We start from the raw sequence: 23185 nt of genomic DNA, 5'->3' as shown, positions 1-23185 counted from the left end.
CCTGGAGGGTGTGGATGGGGCGTTAGGGTAGGGAGTAGTATTCCAGTTCTGGACTGGGGATTTCAGCTGGATCATATGCGGGGTCCCCTGTGAGGTCTTGTTGGAGGAGAGATCTAGTGCCAGCTCTTTGGTTGTCTCAATGAGTTTTTGAATGACAATTTTGAGAGATAGAAGTTCTTGGTTTATTTCCTGGAGTTTTGCAGCAGGCTCTGAATGTGGATTATGTATCACTTGAAGGGGAGGAGGGGGATTGGACAGTGGAAGGGGCGAGGGGGGAGACCCGGGCCGGGTGAGGGATGCAGTCAGCTAGAGGGAAGATCTCCCTGTGATGAGCGGGCGTGCATGGAGAGCGGGCAACGGGATGGAGGTAGGGGGAAGGGGGATTAGGAGATTTCCCACTGTGATGTAAGGAAGTGCCAGGAGAGTGGGCAATGGGATGGAGGTTGGGGGAAGGGGGGTTAGTTTTCCCAATGTGATGTTAGGGAGTGCCAGGAGAGTGGACAACGGGAGGCAGGTTAGGGGAAGGGGGGTTAGGGGAAGGGAGGTTAGACAAGTTTCTGCTGGAGCGTGGGCGAGCCGGCTGTCGATTGAGGGAGCGTAGTAGGAGGGAGCTGGTGGGAGAGGGGGAGGTGTCGGGGAGGAGGTCGCAGCAGGGAAGAAGCTGTGCTCCCGAGTTGGTGTCAGGTTTGGTCGGTGCAAGTTGGGTGAAATTGGGCCGCCTAGGGTAGGTGGAGCTAAGGTTCTGTGTGTGTTGGTAGAGGTATGATGGGCAATCCTCAGGTTGAGACCCATTGGAGAGGGATCAGGAACGTCTTGAGACTGGGTAAGGGGACGCCCGCTTCTAGGTTGAGTAGGGTAGATCTTAGTGACCAACGAACCTTTGAGGAGGGCAAATCTGTCGTCAAAGATGTCTAGGTTGTGATCAGTGGCCTGAATTACTATTGTCCCATTGTTGTAGATGGATATAGTAGCATTTGCTCTAAATGTGGGAGAAGTCGTAGCCACGAGTCGAAGACCATGATGGAACTTTTTAGTCGAGGAGATTTTGAGTGAGGGATGGAACGTCGATCTCCACTGAGTTCTTCTTTTAGTGTAGAAGATCAGGACACTAGTGATAGTACCTTTTTAGGTCTCGCCTGAGCCAGCGCTTCAGCGCTGCTCTCGCGAGAGCTTTTATAAACAGGGGATTTGGAAGTGCAAACTAGTGCTTTCAGGCCGCCAACTAAAGTGCATGTGCGCCGGGTGCGCGCACCATTTGACAGCCTCCGTGTACATTTTGCGGCCGCTTTGATGTTCTCAGTGAGCCGCGCGGCCACTGAGAACATCAAAGCGGCCGCGAAAGTGCTCACCATTTGCAGCCTGCGTGCCTCTCTCCCCTAACCCCTCCCTTATCCCACTTCCTGCTTGTTATTTGCAAACTTTCGAGAATCTTCGTTTTAAGTGTTAAGGGAACGTGTGTGCGCTTTGGAAAGAGCGTTTGTTTATATGCTTATGAAGTTGAAGCACGATACACATTTAACAAATGCAGCGTGCTTCTACTTTTTGTGCTATTACGGTCACCTTATCTTTCCTTTCCGTCGCTTCCTATAGTTCTGGCTTTCCCCCTCCCTCTTCGCAATAGGAGCCCAAAAAACACAAACACCCCCCACCCTCCAAACACAAACACAGCTGTGGGTTTCTTAGTACATGTGGGAGAGCTGACGCCCAAACTTTGGATAGGAAAAATGCCGTCACAACAAATTAAACAATGGAAACAAAGTTACAAATGCGAGCATACTTCACACTAAAAGAGCTGCTGTGTGAATTTAGATTATTATTATTATTTCCATGCTGCCAAAGACAGGACGTGTGTTTTTTATTCAAAGTGTTACTCATCTGTGCTTATCTTTCTTTCAGCTGATAAAACAACTTGGCAATAACATTAACAATATAGTGTTTGTGTGAAAAAGACCTCAAAAGATCTCATAGGATTAGCAAAATGTGATAATATAGTACGCAAAGTGGAAAAGAATATTTCATAAATTAGGAAGTATTGGCTGCGCTTTCAAGCCTGTGTAGGCTTTAGCTTTTCAAATTCTCAGAACAGTAACTATTTCGACACATCAGCTTTTTTTCTTTCAAAATACAACAGACACTATTTAGCAATATAAAGTACAGTTGCAACTAAGGAGCGGGGCATGTCTATCCTCTCCTCTTTTAAATAGTCCAGTGTTTGAATGCATGTTCTGTAGACATTTAGATTTACTTGATGCACATTCTATTCAGGTTGTGTAAACTCAGCAGTTTATCCTTTCCTGGCCGATCAACTGTTTACTCTTCAGTTAAAGGGTAACATTCACTGCTGGTCGACACCATAGCTTAAAGACATTGCAAAACCAATAGCTCTGGCTAAACACTTATAAAGTCCTACCAGCGAGACCAATTGGCTATGCCAATGCTTGTTTTGAGTAGACGTAGAAGTCCGAGATAAGGGTTTCAGGATTAGCTTTGAGGAGTCTGTGTTTCAAAGATTTTGTTGGTTTTGGAGAGGTTGGTCCGATAGTTAATTGTGCAGCTATTAGTGCCAAATTTTCTAGTCTGGAGACCATTTTGCACTATGGGAGGGTGGTCGTGAGGGGGCGAGCTTCGGAAGGGGGTATAGCAGAGAGGTCAGGGTGGGGAAGAGTCCACAGCGAGATCCTTCCTGATGGTGTGTCTTGAAAATGCACCTTTGATCATGCACGTCATTGAGGATACTTTTGGTGGTGCAGTAGAACGTGCTCATACCTTCGTGCGATCATCATGTTGTTGGCGCTCTGCAGGAGCTCAGCTGGGGGAGAAGTTTATTACTATAACCAGGGTTGCCACTTTGGGCTGGGAGCAGCAATTAAAGTAGTTGACCCAGAGTGATGTCTTGTTAGCAGTCATCTGACAACTATAAGAGCAGGCCTCAGCCAGTTTTAGAGTAAGACCAGGTAGTGGGGTCAAGCAATCGGCTCTGAAATTACAGTGGTGACCAGAGGTGTAATGAGGCCACGCCCCTTTTTACACCTCTCTGCAACGCAGCTCCGTGGCGCTTACTGGAGGTACCTGGTGGCCTAGTTGGCCGCCAGGGGACCTCAGGATTCAAGGGGACTTAATCCCCCAACTTAAAACGCGCCACGGGGCGCGTTTGCACAGTGGTGAAGGGAGGGGGCGGGGCCTGAGGTGATATCTGTGCAAACACGCCCTGTGGCGCGTTTTAAGTTGGGGAATTCATTCCTCTTCAATCCAGAGGTCCCCTAGGGGCCGACTAGCCCACCAGGTACCTCCAGTAAGCGGCACGGAGCTGCATTGCAGAGTGTTGTAAAAAGAGGCGTGGCCTCTTAACACTTCTCTGCAACGCAGCTCCCTGGCGGTACCTGGTGGGCTAGTTGGCTCCCAGGGGACCGCAGGATTGAAGAGGAATTAATTCCTCAACTTAAAACGTGCCACAGGGCGTGTTTGCACACATCACCTCAGGCCCCGCACCCTTCCTTCACCATTGTACAAATATTCCTCTAAAATCAGCCGAACTACGAATTCCGATTTACTCACCTGTTATCAGGAGAGAACCCAGTGCTGCATCTTTTAGACCAGCACTGACCCTGAAAAGTAATTGTAAGCGTACTTACCAGTAACTTTAATTTCCTTCCATAGGAATCCATTGTGTGGTTTTCACCCAAAAAGTTTTAAGTGTCCATTTTTGAAATGCACAAATATTCCTCTAAAATCAGACGAACTACGAATTCCGATTTACTTGCATGTTATCAGGAGAGAACCCAGTGCTGCATCTTTTAGGCCAGCACTGACCCTGAAAAGTAATTCTAAGCGTACTTACCAGTAACTTGTATTTCCTGCCATAGGAATCCATTGTGTGGTTTTGAGCAGATAAGTTTCTAAGTGTCTATTTTCACAAACTAAAAATATTCCTAAAAAATCGTCTGTATAACTTAAACACATTCTTTCAACTGTTTACAGGAGATTCGCCAGTGCTGGATCCAGGATCCACCACTGATTAAGAAAGAGTAACAATAACACTACTTACCTGCTAAGTGAATTTTCTGACATAGGATAACATTGGTGATTCTATGTGAAAGTTTTTCTGTCAACTTTTAAAATACAATAATATTCCTTAAAAATAACTACTGTAACCAAAACGCTTTTACTCAACTGTTTACAGGAGATGTCCAAGGACTGAATCTAGGATCCATGCCTTTGGTTAGAAAAGTAATCCATAAAGTAACTAATTGCATTTGACTAGAAATTCACATTGAGCTCAATGTTGCATTGTGTTTGAAATTGTGTTGCCCACTGCAACAACTAACTACTGTACTTAAAAGTCTATTGACTATTTGCAAAGTATTTAAACTAAAGTAATTCATTCTGAGAAAGTATATTTTGTATTGTCATGTATAATGTAATCTAAAAATAAACAGTTTAAAAATGTAGTAAATCAGTATAAAAAAAATCAGTATAACAATGAATACATTAAAAATTGTCATTCACAAAACCTTTGAAATTCACTGAAAAAACCATAGGTTTCAGGCCTGATATAGTTAAGAATTAGCATTAAAAAAACCTTTGAAATTCACTGAAAAAATAATTGATTTTAGGGGTGTCATAGTTAGCTGGACATTTCATTCGAACAAAACCATTGAAATTCCTCCGATATAGTTAGTTGTACTAACTACATCTCGCGCAATCCAATGCTGATGATGTCACATATTACATCATTCATGACATGGTCAGTGACATCACTGATGACATCTCAAATGACATCACTGATGACATCCACGTGACAATCAGATACACCTCATCATACACTAGTATAACCTTTCATCACACACTGTAAAATACAGAGTGCCAGATTTAAAACCATTGACACACCAATACACGTTTTTAAACACCCACTCAGTGATTCCTAGATCTATACACACACATCTAATCACTTACCTATAGATTCACTCATACATGCTGTCAATGATCAATAGAACACTATCAAATATACTTGTACACCTATATCGACATTACACACCAGCACACATCCTAATCACTTATGAAGTCATCCTACTCACTTATGCAAACAATGGATCATACTTACTTTTATTTAGCTATACACTTATAAAAACACCACTTCATCTATTCATATAGGTAATAACTCATACTTAGTGTGTTATAAAAACACTATTGCAAGTATACAGTTATCCATACAGTCACTCATACAATCACTGAGTCTTATGTATACTTATTTATATACAACTGACACATACACTGGCTTTTATTTTTCTAGTTTGTTGGACATGTACCATTGAGACATATATTGGCTCATCACCACACCCATAAAAGATATTCACTCACCCAAACAACGGTTATAACATGTAGTTTTAACTTCATATACCTACTCAAACCACTATTCACACATCTTTGGGCTGTCACACACCCCCCACCGAACCACACACACATTCACACTCCCATACAAATACTCAGTTAACTATTCTATAACTAATATAGACTTTCACGTAGCTAGTAACCAACTGGTGCAGCAGTTTACACAACAACTGAAAAGGTGATACAGATATTCACAGTTTAGTCACTATCCAATATATTTAGTGAGACACTATAAATTAGTCAAGTAAACAGTCAATCACACTGCTACTAAATCCTCCATCCAGATATTTATATATCCACTCATTCTTCAATGCAAATTGCTATACGTATATATAATACATATTTAAATAACGAACCAAACCACATTCACTGTATGATGTCATCAGTGATGTCATTTGAGATGTCATCAGTGATGTCACTGACCATGTCATGAATGATGTTATATGTGACATCATCAGCAGTGGATTACGGGCGCGCGAGATGTAGTTAGTACAACTAACTATATCGGAGGAATTTCAATGGTTTTGTTCGAGTGAAATGTCCATCTAACTATAACACCCCTAAAACCTATTGTTTTTTCAGTGAATTTCTAAGGTTTTTTAAATGCTAATTCCTAACTATATCAGGCCTGAAACCTATGGTATTTTCAGTGAATATATATATATACACACACACAATATATAGTGGTCTATTTATCAGTACCGGGCTCCTGCCAGGCCCAGACTGGGAACCCAAAGCAGCCCTGGCACATTTTGTCAGTCCAGCCCCCGTACGGTGCATAGCGACTGCAGCGAGAGAGCCCGACCACTAAAAAGGGGAATTCAGGTGGGTTCTCCACCCAAGAAAGTTTGGGAACAAATGGTGCTTTCTACAACACATTTGTCATTATATATTCAACTGTATTAGCTTTTAAAGCATACAAATGATTACCTTGCTGTGCACCAGAATAAGAATCTTTGGCGTGGCTCTTCAATGATTTTCTCAATATCACCCTCCAACAGCACCTCTCATCTCGAAATAGCTCCTCTGTCACATGTATTTCATTTGTTTTATAGGACCTCTCATACCAGTATAGGATGGGTGTCGGAGCACTTTGCATCACACATCACACACATACAGAGACAATGAATCATACATGTGTGAATTAGTGTACAGAAAGTGTTACATAAGGCAATGGGAAATATAAGGTGTAGGATTCACATGCCATCTATACGGGTAGGCATTTATTTATTTATTTTAAAGAGTGTTTGGTCTGGAGAAGCAGAAACTCGAGATTAAGAACATAACAGTGGTTAGCGTTGACTTTATTAATACTAATTTCTCCCCAAGCAAACCTTCTTTAGCAGCATCAGGATAATGAAAGACTGGGGAAAAACAACTTTCTAACTTGTACCATGCAGTTTGCATGCAGCTCTTAGATGGCAGTTCATAACGGACTGTGCTACATTACGATTTTAACTTATGAACTGTACAATAACATAAGAATCTTGGAGACAAAAGCCGTAGCCCACTGTGTTATGCACAAAAATACTGTTCTCCGATATGCATGGTACACACTCTTTGCAGCAGGTATATTAAGCATCTGAGCTACCTTAGATGAGTCAAAACTGCCACCAGAAAAAACTGCCACCTCTCTCCAGCAGGTTCATTGAACACCAAAGTCATTTTGACACTTTAATTGTTGCCTGAAAACTGCAAAATATACAAGGAACTTTTCAGTGCTTTAAAAACTGCTGCACAAAAGAAGTAACAAATATGAAAACACTCAAGTGTTTCTGTCAAGAGGCCCCAGCTGGAGAATTGCCTTCCTGCTGTCCTAGGTCTTGAACTGCCCAAACGCTGATCAGCCTCAAAACAACAAGAGGCACAGCTCCTCTGGAGAAGGCTTGATTGGATAGGCACTCGAGACCTGCGGACTCCCTTGGAATGCGTCACGGACCCCTGGGGATCCACAAACCACAGGATGGGGGCCACTGATCTAGAGGGTGACTCTTTCCCCTTGACTGTACGCATGACTACTTTTTGTGTCTTGATTTTGAGGCGAATTCCCATGATGTGCCGTTTCGAGGACTTTGTGTGTCCGAGGACCCCTGTTGTGTTTATTCTACACGCCGAAGCCTGCCAGAGTGCCAAGCTTCTGCCCTCAGAGATGGATGATGCATTTAATAACTGGAATATGGCGATTTAAACCACATTGCTCTTTTTGCCAAGAATGTACCAATCCCTGATCGCTTGCCAAGAAAAGCAAGCTCTCTTTGTTCTATCATCTGACCTTCACTATGTGCTTTTTTATTCTGTTTGCCAGCTTGATCTCTCTCATGTCCTCTAGTATGTTATCCCTTCTCTGGGGCTCTTTCCTCTGCCTAAATCAATTCCTCACTAACAATGTTTTTAATACAGATCCATTTTACCGCCGTTTTTAAGAGCTGTAAGTAACAGATGTTACGATTAATCAATTTTATGGTACTTAATTTACTGAGTTTGAAGGCTGGAAGGTGGGGCCTGCCTTGACAGGAATTAAACTACTAATCACACCAGTGATCAGTAGCGACCCTTAAGCGATCTTGCCAGAGTGCAGATTTTGCTTCTATCCTTTTCTAAACAGATCGCAAGGAATTGTCCTGCTCTCTACCTTTTGTGGCACTGATCATTCACCTATTCTCCCTCCGTCTCAGGATTCTCTGACCTCCACACTTTAATACGCTGCAGCTATTCTGCATGTGTTTGAAATTCTCTCTCTTCCCGCTCCCCTAATTCTGCCCCTGCTCTCGATTTAAAAAAAAAACTAAAAAAAACTTTATTGGATTTTGTACAGGGTATACATCAATAAGAAAAAACTTGAATCTTTGCTTGACATTCATTATCCACATTATCATGACGGAAACTTCAAGTCCATCAAGGCATTACCTATTTTGGCGCATATGGTGTGCTGAGATGCGTGCCTGTTCGGGGATAGTAGGCGACATATTGGAGTGTCTAGTTCTTGGGTGTAGCTGATGCACCCTCGCTGTCCATATGTGCTGTTGGAAAGGAAAAAATCCATTTATGCAACCGAACTGGGGAGACATAACTCAGGGAAATGGGGCAAGGGATAAGGGCACTGAACGTCACAGGTCCAATAACACCTAGAGGTGATCCCTCATCAGGAAGAGTGTAGCGTTCTGCCTGGGGCAGTAGGGGAATGGTCTAGCCCAGGCGATGCTTGTGGGGGTTCGGACATGCCTGGGCCTGTCGCTGTCTCGGTGGCAATTGGGGTTTTCGTGGGGGTGTCTTGTGCTTGTGTGAAGCTGTGGAGGAGCAATCAACCACTCCATGGATATGGGATTTCGCCGCTTGCTTCCTCCAGTCCAATGACATCTTCCTCGCCCCATTTCTTGACTGCCCCCAATCATGCTACTATTGGGGGACCGTCCCATGATCGCCAGTGCAGTGTAATGCTTCGGTTTGCTAGGAGTATGACTAGGATCGCAAATCGGGTCTCCACCTTTCTCTGTTTGTGTCGCTTAAATATCCCCAGGGCACTAGCCTCCCATGTGTTGAGCCCCATTAGGCCCGTGACTGTCAGCAGTGTGGTGTGTACTCCTGCCCAAAAGGCTTGCAGTGTGGAGCAGGTCCATAACATATGGATAAATGTGGCATCAGCTGTGTGGCAACTAGGGCAGTCAAACTGTGTCGCGGGGAAGAAGTGCTTGAGCCGCTCCGGCATGAGATATGCACGGTGTAGTATATTAAATTGGATATTCTTGAATAGCTGATTACGTGAATCTTTTTTGTGATGTTCCAGTGCTTTGAGACATTCTTTGTTGGGTAGTGCGCGACCAAATTCCTCCTCCCACTTGAGTCGAAGCCGCGTTAGCGGCCTACATGTAAGTTCCATGATCGACTTGGATATCCACGTGATCAGAACGGATCACCGGGACATTTGCAAAATAGTAGAGAATCCGGGGCACCATTATCATTTTAGAGAGAGCTACCATTCCTAATGGGTCCAGGGGCAGCATTCGCCGGAAGTTGATTTGGGCTTTTAAACCTCGTAGGGCCCTGTAATGGTTCCCCTCCAGGAGATCGCTAGGCGTGTGATAGTATAATTCCCAAGTATCTTGGGGCATCCCCCTTCCAGGACAGTGTGGCGTTTCCTACATTGATCTCCCAGTGGGTTGCATCGGGGTGAAGGGGGTAGATAGTGGATTTGGCCCAGTTCACCCTTAATCCCGTTGCCTCCCCAAACTCGTTGATTGTGGCCCAAAGAGAAGTGAGGTCTGCTGTGATGTCCCTGATGTAAATTAGGTGGTCATCTGCATATAGGGACACACTGTGCGTACGTCCCTCAAGCGGTATACCCCATAATTCGCCCTCTTACCTCAGTCTTATCACCAGCGGCTCCATTGTGAGGGCGAATAATAACGGGGAAAGAGTACATCCCTGGCGCGTTCCCGCCGTTATTGGAATGGGTGGCGAGATATGCCCGCCTATTCAGATCCGAGTGGTCAACCCGGTGTACAGCAGCTTGATGTGTGCCATAAGTTGGGGTCCCATTCCCTCTCGCATCTGAACCTCAAATAAATACTGCCACGCTAGGGTATCAAAAGCCTTTTCGAGGTCCAGTACAAGGCATTCAGCACGTGGGAATCTCCCACGCACACCGTCTTGGACCTGAAACAGCCGACGAATATTTTGGGAGGTGATCCTCCCGGACACGAAGCCACATTGGTCAGGACGTAAAAGAAGGAGGAGCACCTCTGTAATTCTGTCCGCTAGGATTTTTCTGAGTATTTTGCAGTCCGCTATCAGTAGGGTGATGGGGTGGTACGAGGACCTGAGCAGTGGATCCCGATCTGGTTTAGAAAACGCCACTAGCGTGGATTCGCGCATGGTCTTGAGAAGCATCTTCGCCTCTAGCGTTGCCTTGTATACTATTGTCTAACTGTGGGACTAGCTGCTGAGAGAATGCAGTGTAGAATTCTATGGGAAAGCCTTCCTGGCCGGGGGCTGTTTTTGGCCAGGTGACTGATCGCATGTTTGATATCTATTACTGTGAGTTGTTCGTCCAAGGAGGCCCGGTCCTTCTCCGTCAGCTGAGTTATAGCATCAGTGTCCAGCATCTTGAAGATATATTCCCCTCTGTCCTGAGCCGGTTATCTATATAATTTCTCATAGTACTCATGAAAGGCCCACAGAATGTCTGCTAGCACATACATAATTTCACCCGCGGCGTTTCTGATACTGGTGATCGGCTACGCTTGCATGTCTTGTCTGATAAGCCCTGCAAGCAAGGTGCCGGCTCGGTTTCCTTCATAATGGGCTCTAGTGGCGTAAGCACGAAAGTTATACCGGTGCAGGTCTGCACAGGTTTCTGCGTATTTAGTCTTGGCCTCTGCCACTTATGTCCGGGGGATCTGCTGTTTGTCAGCTTCCTTGGACAGTCGCGCTACATGCTGCTCTGTAGCTTGTACCACCTGCTCTAGCGTTTTTCATACCCCCACGATTTGCCTAATGCATGATCCCCACAGGACCTCTTTGAAAGCGTCCCACTCAAGTGTTGTAGAGTTTGTGGTGCCTGCGTTCTCCAAGAAGTAGTTTTGGATGTTCTCTTTTTGTTCATGTTGAAACACTGGGTCTTCCAGGCAATCTCGGGGGAGCCGCCATGTGGGAACCGGAGGTGTGGGTGGGCACCACCTGAGTGTCATGACACGGGCGTCGTGCTCCGTTCTCACCCTACCTAAGTAGTCTGAATGTTGGATGAAGGGAAGGATCATCTGCGTGCACATGAATCTGTCTAGCCGTACGCGCAGATTATGGGGAATAGAGTGGAAGAAGTGGAGTTTAGTTGTCGGATGTGCATGACGTCAAGTGTCCATCAGTGACCAGTGATTAGTCCAGGCTTGAAATCGGGATGTTTGTGCGAAGGCATGGGAAGCTTTGGCAGGGGGTGGGATCTATCTAGAGCGAGATCCAAGGAACAGTTGTAGTCCCCACCTAACACTCACGGGGAAGGTGTGAATTGAGCCAAGTTATTCGACAGGGTCTCCCAGAACATTGTCTGTTCTGTATTGGGGGCATATATACTGCCCATTAGTATTGGCTGACCATCTAGTAACCCCTCCAAGAACGCATATCTCCCTTCAGGGTCTACCTTCCGGCCAGTCTCTAGAAAGGGGACTCCTTGCCGGAGCCAGACTAGGGCACCCCTTGCATACGCTGAATAGGTTGTGGCGCAAAAGGTGGCCCGCCATTTGTTCTGGAGCCCGCCTAGTTCCCCTAGTTTTCTAGATGTGTCTCTTGCAGTAAAATGACCTGTGCTTGCTGGAGCTTAATATATGCATAAATAGCGTAGAGCTTTCTAGCCGTGTGGATAACCCTGGCATTTAGAGTGAGAAATGTGATGTCTGTTGTCGGGGTCATGGTGGCTGATGGGTAGCGCTGCGTTGGAAGGTGGTCCCGGGAGCCCCTGTGTAAACCCCCAGGTGTGGATGGTTTCTGCCTGATGGGAGGTGTAGACCTATGAGCGAGTGCCTCAGCCCTTTGTGGCGGAATGGGTGGGAGGTCAAGGTATGGTAGGGGGTTGAACTAGAAGACTGTGGGGTTGGAAACCCAATACAGGGGACCTGCTGCAACGTGCAGTACATCCAAACCGATAGTACAGTGTACCCATGAACAAAATGAACGGGGGTCCATCTGGCTTGCCTACGTTTCTATGGTCCTCAAGCGGGGCCCCATGGTGATGTGTGTCTAGTATGCGGGGCGCCTTGCGCTGGTGTGTGTAGAGTCTTTTACCATTGCGGAGCGTAATATGTGGTGTGGTGCTAAGGAGTGGGATTGGCTTCAAGAGTTCTTATAGCTACCATCTCGCAGGAGCATCAGATGAGTGTGTCCGCAGTCTGTGGTGTGACCTTTGGCAGGGTTCTGGAGTTCTCACCAGAGTCACTGGAGTCGTTCGGGTCCTCTTCGGGCGTGCAATGTGCAGAGTGCCGTCATGGTCCGATGCGGAAAGATTCGTCCCCAAATCCGCCACTGCTTGTATTGCTTTCCTGCTGTCTGCTATGATCTGTTCCAAGTCCGGCGACGTCAGCGATTTATGAAGTGACTGCATATTCGACCGGCTTTTGGTTTTCTGGTTGTGGCGTCTCGGAGGCTTCAACAACTTGGGTCTCGGTGTTCTTGTGTTCCCTTGTAGTGGATCGAGTCGCAGATTCGGCTCCATCCAGTTTGTTGCTTCTTGTGGATCTGTGAAGAATATTGTGGTATCTTTGTAAATAATTTTGAGTCTCGCTGGGAACAACAGTGAATATTAAATGTTCTGGCTCCAGAGTGGTCTCTTTGATTTGAGTAATGACGCTCGCTTTCGCTGCACTGCTCTGGAATAATCTGGAAAGAGCATAACGTGCTTATCCTCCACCGTGATGGGGTTACTCTCTCTAGCAACTCGTAGTATGGCATCCCTGTTCCGGAAGTGGAGTAGTTTCACAAGCATGGGGCGAGGGAGCGAGCCCGGAGGAGGGCGGCGTGCCGACCCTCCGTGAGCCCTTTCAATGGAGAAATAGGGCATAAGTTCTTCATGCGGCGTGAAAGACCGGAGCCAGGACTCAGTGTATGCGATAGGGTCCCTGCCCTCCACGCCTTCAGGCAAATTCAATATTCGCAGGTTGCTCCTCCTAGATCGGCCCTCTAAATAGTCTGCTCTTTCCTCCAGGGTTGTGACTCGAGCCTGCAGGTCTTTTATAGGGTCTTGTTGCGCTTTGGTTTGAGGTTGTATCGCCGCCAGTGTTTATTCTCCGTCCACCACCTTATCCGATAACTTACGATGATCATCCCGCAGCAGGCTGAGGTCTGTAGCCAAGGTCCCGAAGCGCTCTTCAATGGTGACTCGCGAGTGCTCTATTGCTGCCAGGACTATCCAATTTTTCTGACATGGTGGCACTAGAGTCTGTGTACGTCTTTGAGCCTGCTGGGGTCGAGGATGTTGATCGGGCTTGGTGGGAGGCTTGGGGAGCTCCGGCTGTCTTGAGGCATCCCATGGCAGCAGGTGGCGTAGAAAACGTGTGGCCGCTCGATGAAGTAGCACTGTGCATGCCCGTACCAGTCCTCAGGCTACTGTCCCCTGCTTTGTTTAGCGCATCGTAGTCTTGTCTCACCTAGTGGTACGCAGCTCTGTAACTTCCCTGGTGAGGCCTGCAGGCTCCTACGCTCTGTACCTTCTCAGGCCACGGCCACTATTTTGTCCGGCTTGTAAGCGTAGTGTCCCGTTGTCTGCCCTGAGCTCCTGTCTCAGTGAGGGGAAGGATCTGTAAGGCCCCTCCAGCCGTTTGTGTGCCGTACTCTCCCGCATCTGCGCTGACTGTGCGTTGTTCCGGCCTCGCCAATACGCTGGCTGCGCGGGCGTTGTTGCAGTCGCCCTTCTGGAGAGCCTCACCACCTCCGTCGCGCCCTTCCGATTAGTGGGTGGGCTCCCCGGTGATGAGACCCCGTTTAAACTCCTCCGGTAGCTGCGGACCTCCTTGCCTGCGGGCGCTGTCCTCCCCCGGCTCCAGACTGTATGACGACTCATGCCAGGAGTGGTATTCCTTTGGGGGGGGTGGGGGGGGGGGGGGAAAGAGGAGGGGGGGGGAAGAGGAGGGGGGGGGAAGAGGAGGGGGGGAAGGGAGGGGGGGGAAGGGATGGATGGATGGCCTCTCTTGGGTCATGGCTCCCTTGTTCTGCCCCCTTCACACCGGCCAGGTCCCTGGGTCACTAAACTGTCCGGAGGGGCTCGGATTGCTGCCCGTTTGAGGTGTTTGACGCTTCCTTCCCTCGTTTGCGGTACTGGTTGATTCCAGGCCGGGAGATGGGATTTTGCCTGGGGGCCTTCGCTTTTGTGCTCTTTTCCTAGTTTCCGTTATGGGCTCAGGCCTCTCAGGGAAGCCGCAGCGCCGGACTCCACTACGGCTTGCTCCACTGCGTTCCGCCGTCTGCACCACAAGTTCGTCGCCTGTCCACCCACTCCAAATTCACCACTCACTCCCAGTTGCCCGCTCTCAGGCGTTCCCAGGAGGTGCTGGCTGTAACTCCGGGGGTCACTCGGCCGGCGCCACTTTGAGGTCAGGCGCCCCCATTCCCCTCGCAGTCCCAGAGTGGTCGCCTCCGTCTCTTATCTCTATTCTGCCGGTATTTCTCTGGTATCAGCGATGTTTTGGGACTCATCCGGAGTCTTTCTGGCATCCCTTTGATGTCTACCGCCACAGATAATTGCGGCTTGTCGAGGCCCACACTCGGAGCCTCAGCAGAGCGCGTCCGCCATCGTGGCTTGTCAAGCCACACCCCCTGCTCCTGCTCTTGATGCTGCATTTCCCCCATTCATCAAGGGCTCCCAGGTCATCCCTACCTCTGTGTCCTAGTCCTATGCCAGACACCGCCTCCCTTAATGTAGTCATAGGATCTTTTCCTAAGTTTCTCAAACTGTTCCTATGCTACCACCCTTCCCACTATCCCTCATCCTGCTTGCTGGTCCTCACTTTTACCAATGCATAGCTGTTGTGTCCTTTCTATCTCCCTTTATCTTCAACACCTTCATGTCCACTTAACTGTTAGATATTTATCCCGTGGGCATCCTCTCACCGATGCAGCTAGTACGTTGCTGGAATTGTTGCTGTCTTCACCAGCCTGACCAGCGGTTCAGTATTTGCTTCGTCTTGCATGACCATTTTTTGTGGTGCTTTTTGCAACTGTCCTGTCCCCTATGCTGCTTTCTTCTAGCTGAAAGATCTGTATACTGCTTTTACCACCTTCCTTTGACCTAGTCATTTAGGTCACAGAAGTAGGTCTTCTACCATGATGCATGGCCTGTTCCTGCTGTTGGCTAACTTCCTGCACCAGCATTAAATTACTTGGCTTCTCTTTCAATAAAGAACACACAATTCTTAAATAGGATTTTGAGGATGGCAATGCTAATAGGCATAAACCGATACTCTGACTTTACATGTTGTCATCTCTGTCACAATATTAAGCCTCTCTTTGTTGCTGGCTTGACCAACACGGCTCATTTAGAGCAGGTCAGAGCTGATGGAGGAGAGGAAGGAAAGTGGATTGGTAAACGGGGTAGGGGTGTTGGCAGTCTGTTAGCCAAACACATCTCTCAAAGAGACTAAAGAAATTCAGGTAAACTATGGTGAAAGAATGGAGGGCAATGGGTTACGAGTACATAAGACCACAATGGAGCAATTTGGGGAAGAGATGAGATATTAGAGTGGAAGAGGTATGGAATTGATAGAGAGAGACACTGGTAAAGTTTACTTAGGAGGCTGCTGCTGACTAGTAAAGCATGTAGTAGAAAATCTTTATTTCGGTTATGAAACCATAAAAGACAGCATTTCACGTCAACGATTAAAAAAAAGATTTTGGAAGAAATATTTAAAAGAGTAAAATACATTGATCAAAGAAAAATATCTTTCACAATTTGTCAATGACCACAGATAAAAAAATTACATTTCATTAAGGTTTTAAAAATTGCGGACGAGCCCCCACATTGCAGCAAGAAATCGTGAGGTAGCAAATACTATATGCATGATGGTGTCATGTTTTAAGAGCCTAAACACATCTATGCAATGGATATCACCTAGATTCTTACATAATTGCTGTAATTCTCTTCTTCTGATCTTTGAGTAGCCTTGGCAAACAAAAAAAAACATGCAGTTCTGTTTCCTTAGCTAGACCACAGGCAGGGCAGGCCATGGGAACATCCTTAGACCATTTATTAACAAATGAATGCAGGGGGAGACAACCATGACGAAGCTGCAAATAGAGTTTCCTGGCAATGGTTGGACGTATAAAGTCCAAGCACGGCTCTAGTTGGTAAATGGCTTTCATATCCAGGAACTGGCGAGTTACAGAGCCAATCTTGGGGTCCTCTGAGATGTTATCAAATTTCGCCTTCCAGTACATGGTGGATAAATATGTGCGCGTGACCCTGGTGTGGGCAATGAGAGGACTTGCCCATAGCTCGGGACAGCCTATCTCATTTAAGCTTTTCTTGATATGCATACGCCAAGGAAGCTTCCCTGCCCCAGGTAGGCTAAGTACCTCTTGCAATTCGGCTCTGTGCTCCGCCAGCTCGTTTGTTGCCCACAGACGTCGCCAATACAATAACGGACGTCTTGCAATTTCTTGTGCAATATGTCTCACCCCCAGATCCATATACAAGGGCAACAGAGGGGAGGTTCGCGGAAGCCCTGTCATTTGCCTCAGAAAATAATTTTCAGTATGTGTAATTGGCCTAAGCTTGAAGTACCCCCATACTTCAGCCCCGTAGAGAGCTGAGCTTTTGGCCTGCATCTTATAACTCTCTATAGCCGGGGTCAGGGGTTTGTGGAAGGACTTTCTATAATGTTTAGCCAAACCGCCAGCTCTCTGTATTAATTTCAGATTAGATCTGGCCACTTGGGGTAAAGCATGTGTTCTGCCCCATCTATATGATTCAAGTAGTAGCTAGGACTAATGGATTACTTCAGCACTTGGGAAAAAAACATTTTTTCAAAACATACAACGCCCCGCTAAACCTTATGGAAATGAAAGATTCAACATCTGAAAAAGAGGAATGGACATGCATCCTAAATCTCAGTACCAACTGCAAATCAGTGGGTCCAGAGAATGTCCAAGACAACTGAAAATCTTGGGCAAAACAATTTGTGATACAGGGCCTTTAAAATTTGGAACCCCTTGGGCAATTATTATGGGCACTACGTTCAGTTCCAGGGCTAGTCAGAACCTCCACCATTTCGTGATTCATGGAAAAAAACAAATCGCAAAATCAGCTGGCCATCGCAATGGCTGTGATTTTTACTAATTCGGATGCAAAAAAGGGTCTACCGGCAGGCATACAAAATGGTGGCTTCTTATTGGCTTACGCGTCACTACGTGTCTGCGTACAGCTGAGCGGTAAAATAGTTGCTTCCACCAGCCACACTGCGACAAGCAGAGTCAATGCAACCAGACTGACTGTGCGTGTGGGAAGCCTGCTCATCAATCAGCAGGTAGGTTATTTTTTTAAGCACGTCGCTTAAGTGGACTTTGAAAATCCAGGCCCCCTCTCATCCTCTGCTACCTTTCTGAGGGGTATGAATGCACAGTCGCCCCTGCGGAGTATATAACATATTTAAGACCAGACAACATCATTTACACAGTTGTCTTCAAAAGCACGTTGTCACAAGCCAATTATAATATGATGTTTGTGTATTGAAAAAACTTAAAGGGGAAGTCAGAACAGTCTTTTTACAAAAGATAGTGCAACCTTGCCAGGACACGCTTTATTAAATTTTTATTAGCCTAGTTAAGAGAGGAAAAAGCACCTTAACTGTAGCACACTCAAAACATAAATCTAATAAACCACATATAGATACATTTCCACTTCTAGAGCTCGAAACAGCTGAAGTATGAGCTTGAAAGCATCATTACATAACACGTGCTGGTATCCTAACTTTTCTCTATCCTTTTTCGATAACATGACCACACCAAAGGAGTTTCCAAAGGAATGTGCTAAAACTATCAATCCATGATACACAATTGCTGCTTAACTGCCATAGTAGCTGGAGAAAACTTTTAAACAAAAGGTCACCAGCAACTTGAGAGGCAACTAAAGTTCATTCCTAGAAGATAATAAAGGAAAATGTCACTTATGTGTAACAATCAGTGGCATCTTGTAGTGCTGTTAATCTGTAGAGATGCACAGAATTGGAGGTCTGTGTAATAGCAAGATTTAACAGATGAAGGCAGGTGGGAAAAGTGCCACAGGCAAATTTCTATGCACTGGCATTCAGGGAGGGAAGCAGGGCACAGGCTAATCTATAGCACTACGAGCTGCAAACTGATTGTTCCAGATAAATAACATTTTCTGTTTGCAGCATGTGCAGCTGTAAATGACCTGCTATGCACAGAGTGAAAAGCAGCGCCCAAACATTTGAAGCAGCAGCCTGTGAGCAGACGAAGGAGATGACTAGAACAAAGTTTGAAGCACAATTTGGCCCACTTGAGCTTCTTGGCAGGCGTGAGTATCCTCAGAACAGCGTTCACTAATTGAGTGAACTGAAGGCCAAGTAGCAGCTCCACATGTCTGATATTGGAATGTTATCCAGGAGAGCCAATGTGAAACCCGTCTTATGATCTGAATGTGCTCTAGAGTAACTTGTAATGTTTGGTTAGCTTTAATATGACGTAAACAAATTGACCTAAGAATCCACCATGCAAGATCCACCTTTGACAGGGTTCCAACAGTGTGGCAGGCAATGCAATGAAAAACTGTTTAGTCAGACCCTGCAGCATTTAGCGTTTTAGCAATTGCCCACCCCCCCCCCCCCCCCCCCCAAAAAAAAAACACAAAAACAGCTGACTAGCGCGATGGGCGTGGTATTTACTATTTCGGCAGCAAAAAAAGGTCTCCCAGCAGGCATAAAATAAAAGGTGGCTTCTTATTGGCTGTATGCAAACACGTCGCTACGTGTCTCCTCCAATGGAAAAAAAACAGTTTAAGTTTCTAGTTTTCCAGGGAGCCGGTAAGAGCAGCTACCCCAGCCCAACCAGGATTAGGAGTCAAAGGAACTCTGCAGATTGGTTTATGTTGGCTGTTGAGAACACTCAAAATCTTTGGGTGAAAGTGTTGCCAAAATGAGGGGAAATCAAACCTGAATTTACCAATTCTCTTATAATTATACTGGGTTCTATTTTCTCCATCCCTAAAGTAAACAATACTCGGGTATTTGAAGTGTGACGGCCACTGAAAACCAGAGCTTATACCTGGCGTTGACTCAGTTTGCTGTCACCCTGGACCCTCTAACCCGAAACAAGCCAAACTTTCTTGTGGCTTCTGCCTGCCACTCAGGCTGTAACCTTATGGCCAACAATTAAATTACAGAGAAAGCATTCTCCTTTCATGTAAAACCCATCTAGAGGCTGAATTGCACACTGTGAAACCGAAAATCTGGGCTTTCCCCTTTGAACAAATTGTGTGCTCCCAGGTATGCATTTTATTTCAATGGACCTCCTTCAAATACGTGTGTTGTACAAAAACCTCTTGTGTTTTGTTGAATACACCATACAGGCCCTCCAGCATTTCGCAACCATCGGATAGTCAGATGATTTTGTGTTTTGTTTTTTCCATGAATCGTGAAATTGCGAAATGCTACAGGGTCTCTAAACAAATTATATTAAAGTAAATAGGCATGTGTGCACCACTATGTTCCAGGCAGTCAGGCCGCCGGTTTCAAACATATGCTCCTGGGTACCATCATATGTAGCAGTGGACTAGTTACCTCCGTACACGAAATAAGGGGAATCTGTATGACTAATTACACAACAAATACATAACACATAAAAAATTAATGTAATTCTTTTATAGCGCGATTTTTTCTAATGCAGGATGTTAAAGTGCTTTGCATCACACCCACATATTAAACAGAGACAATAAATCATACACGTGAGACTCAAATGTCTATGACGTTACATATGAAAAAAGGGTTACAAGGTGTAGGAGTCCCCTATCAGCCATACTAGAAGGCATTAGGCTGTATTAGAAAGAGTGCAAGGTAAGAATTGCAAGCAACAAAGAGGTCTCTGTGCCGAAAGCCTGGGATGGGGAGTTGCTCGCAGAGGAGTTGTGGTGGGAACAGTCTCATATTTGGGATGTAGACTGCACACACAGCACCTGTAAGTCACATTGATGTGGGGGCTGTATTGTGAAAGGGCTTACACCCACCCCCATGCCACTGATCTGCATAGAGGAATATTTAACATGCTTACATTAGCCATGGCAATGCACTTCCACCCACTATGATCCTGTGCCCTAGGGAGCCAGAGGAAGAGGTGTCATGCCTCATGGGTCCCGGAGGCAGCGGTGCCCGGAAGGGGTGAGTACATGGGTGCTAGAACATTCCAGGGAGAAATAGGGCCCCCTCTAATGAGGTTAGGTTTGAAGCTGTGCTTCCGTAGACACGTTAAACATACCTATTTTAAAGTGGAATACTCTGCTAAAACAGTTTACGCTGATTAAAGGCTGAAAATGAATGATTATGAGGAAAATAAAGTGCCGCAAAATTCCCATATTGGTGCGGCTAAAGTTGCTAATCCATGCCGCAATATCCTGGGGGGTCTGGCTAGTAGATTCATACTGAGAAATTATCTTTGTGTTCGGTACCTTCTGATCATCCACCTGATCCGCAGTGTAGCCTTTGCAGCCGGTCACATTTTTGTATGAAAGTACCTTGCAATTTAGGGTCTAGCAATTAACACACCCTTCAATCATCAGTATAACGAAGCAGGAGACGTTATAGTTGTAAAGTGCCCTGGACCACGGAATTGAATTCAAGGTCATATGGAACTGCAAATTCAGGTACAGGATCTATCTTTCACCCAGTATAGATTCTGGTTTAGAGTTAGGCAGATATCCAGATAAGCTGGCTAAATCCACACTGGGGCTCTATGGTGTTTGTGTCCAAATCCTCAAGCTGTGCAGTTATTTTGAACCCTGTGCTTTTCCACTCAAACTACTCCATGTTACACTTGGAGGAAGGTTGGTTTCCAAAACAGGTAGGAACAAGATGAAATGTGCAGAGTTCTAGCACTGGACAAAATTTTTGGGGCATTATCCATCATTATAGCCTGGAAAAACCTGACCAGAGTGGTAAAAATAATTCAGGGAAAACTGCCACGGTACAGTAGCTGATTTACCAAGAGACATGTACTGGCTGGCAATTGCAAATCAGATGGGGTAGGGTTCTTAATGATACTTGTCAACAGAAAAGATTTTTGGAATTGAATGACTGCCATCTTTGGGGTAAAAGGAGTAATATCAAGTTAGTCTGACAGAAACCATGTTCCTGCGTTTCCCTTCTCGCTGTGTTGTAGTGGCTCCAAATCCTGTATTATTTTTTAACTCAGAATCTGACAAGCATTTAAGAGTTTGTGGACCCAATCATATAAAAACACAATGGCGACTCGTGCAAAGTACAAAAGATGCAACATGTAAAATTCACTTTAAATCATTTTTTATTGCTTCTATGCATATCCACTTACCTCATATGGGTTCAAGTTGAAGTACGAAGAACCAGGTCGGATCAACCTTTCAATCTGTTGTTTGGGTGTTAATACAGAATCTCGCCTTTCTATCTGCTTAACCTAAGTGCGAGAATGAAAAGTTTCTTAAAAACTCATAGGCAGTACCATGATGAAGAAAACAAATACCATTTGCTAGGTTAACACTAACAATTTGATAGACAGTGTAAGACTACTACTAATCATGGTAACAGCAACTTAATTTCATGGTTAAAATTAAATATGTAACTAGATTTAAACTTACTTCTCTGAAAAATGGCTAATGGAAATTTGGACATAATTAGCTGCTTAAATTTCCTACAAAAGACTACGCTTCTTTACACCTTAACTAGTAAAGTCTACTGACATGATCTCTGCTACTCAATTATAAATTAGAAAGCCCTCTGGGGTGATCACACCCCTATCCATCCTCCCTCCCACTTCAAGACCACCTTATTTCCAACTGCTTGCCCTAACCTGTCAATGCCAGCACAACATAGGGGCTCCATGAGCATCACATTTGGATGTTAGATGACAGTGGAGAAAAGAGCCCTGCTTACCCACACCAATGCAACAGCAAGGCTGAACCAGAGGAGGCAGAAAGAAGTGTATGGAGTACACAAATACTTATGGAAGTGCCCACTGAATGACTAGTTTATCGAGTAAGAATCTCACTTCGGAAAGAAATGTTTATGCTACAGCCGCCCTCACTTCCCCAACCCCCTCCCCCAATCTTCCCCTGGCCCCAATTATAGGGAGGATACTCGGGAAAAGGGAATAGGTCACTGAAGACCACTGCAAAATACAACTGCTTGTACTACAGCAAAAACAGTCTAGTACGGCATGTCCAGTCGCCTCTGCCAAAGAAGCCACCAGTACTTCATATCATCAGAGAAAATTTAATATGGGGGCACTCTGACGCATTCAGTGGCATACAAAAATTAATTTCAATTAAAAGACGGCATCACTGGCTACCCCCACCCTGGAGTATGCATGATCCCAAAATATAAACAAAGTTGTCACGGAAAACAAATCCCAAAATAGATAATTATATATAGCTATATATATCTCAAACAAGGCAAATAATAAATTACGTTAAAAAAAATAATAAGAGCAACACTAATAGTAAATACTCTGGAAACAGGAACCAGCACTGCCAATAAATGGCTCATACTGTTTACAGATGATAAACAGAGCACTGTGTTCTGCAAGATGGACACCTTGTGCTCCTCCTGCATTTTCCTACAAATTCACAAGTGCCAGCAGTCTATACTGAGAGGGACTGGCAGATTACAGAGTTTGAGAAGTTAAGTGGCTCTTCATCATAACAAAGTAAACTGTCAGCACATTTGCTGTTCTTCATAATGGACAAAACGGTACTAAACACACCTGGCAAAGAAAGGGGCTAACTGACAGCTAAGAAGTCTCACACACACATTTTCATCCATTTACATTATAGCAGGGATCATTCAAGTTGCTGCCTATGCAATCCTCACGTGAGACGCCTCAACTATGTCAATTATGTCAAACACAATGTTCCTTCTGTAGGAAAGTGGAATATTAGATGGTGTGGTTGTGAGACCTTACCATGCAATAATGTCACTATCTCTATCAGGTTCAGTTAGGTTTCTTTAACAAATCCTTTATCTCAGTTCCGGGTAGCTGTGGCACAGAGCACTCCGACTTAGTCAAAGGAACAAATATAATGCATTTAGTAGTACTAAAACAAACAGGTAAGTAAGAAACA

At 45.4% G+C, this 23185-nt stretch overlaps 1 protein-coding gene across 1 annotated transcript in view; it reads right to left on the bottom strand.

The window, feature by feature from the left end:
* Positions 1–23185, bottom strand: part of DNAJC8 (DnaJ heat shock protein family (Hsp40) member C8) — a 214241-nt gene that overhangs the window by 172390 nt on the left and 18666 nt on the right. Inside the window, exon 2 of the mRNA XM_085647574.1 lies at positions 21421–21522. Within this exon, the coding sequence (XP_085503700.1) occupies positions 21421–21522 (102 nt within the window). The remainder of the gene's footprint in view (positions 1–21420; positions 21523–23185) is intronic.

The sequence above is a fragment of the Triturus cristatus genome, chromosome 3_2, assembly GCF_964204655.1.
Source record: "Triturus cristatus chromosome 3_2, aTriCri1.1, whole genome shotgun sequence".
Classification (NCBI taxonomy): Eukaryota; Metazoa; Chordata; class Amphibia; order Caudata; family Salamandridae; genus Triturus; species Triturus cristatus.
This window is presented reverse-complemented; position numbering and strand designations above follow the sequence as displayed.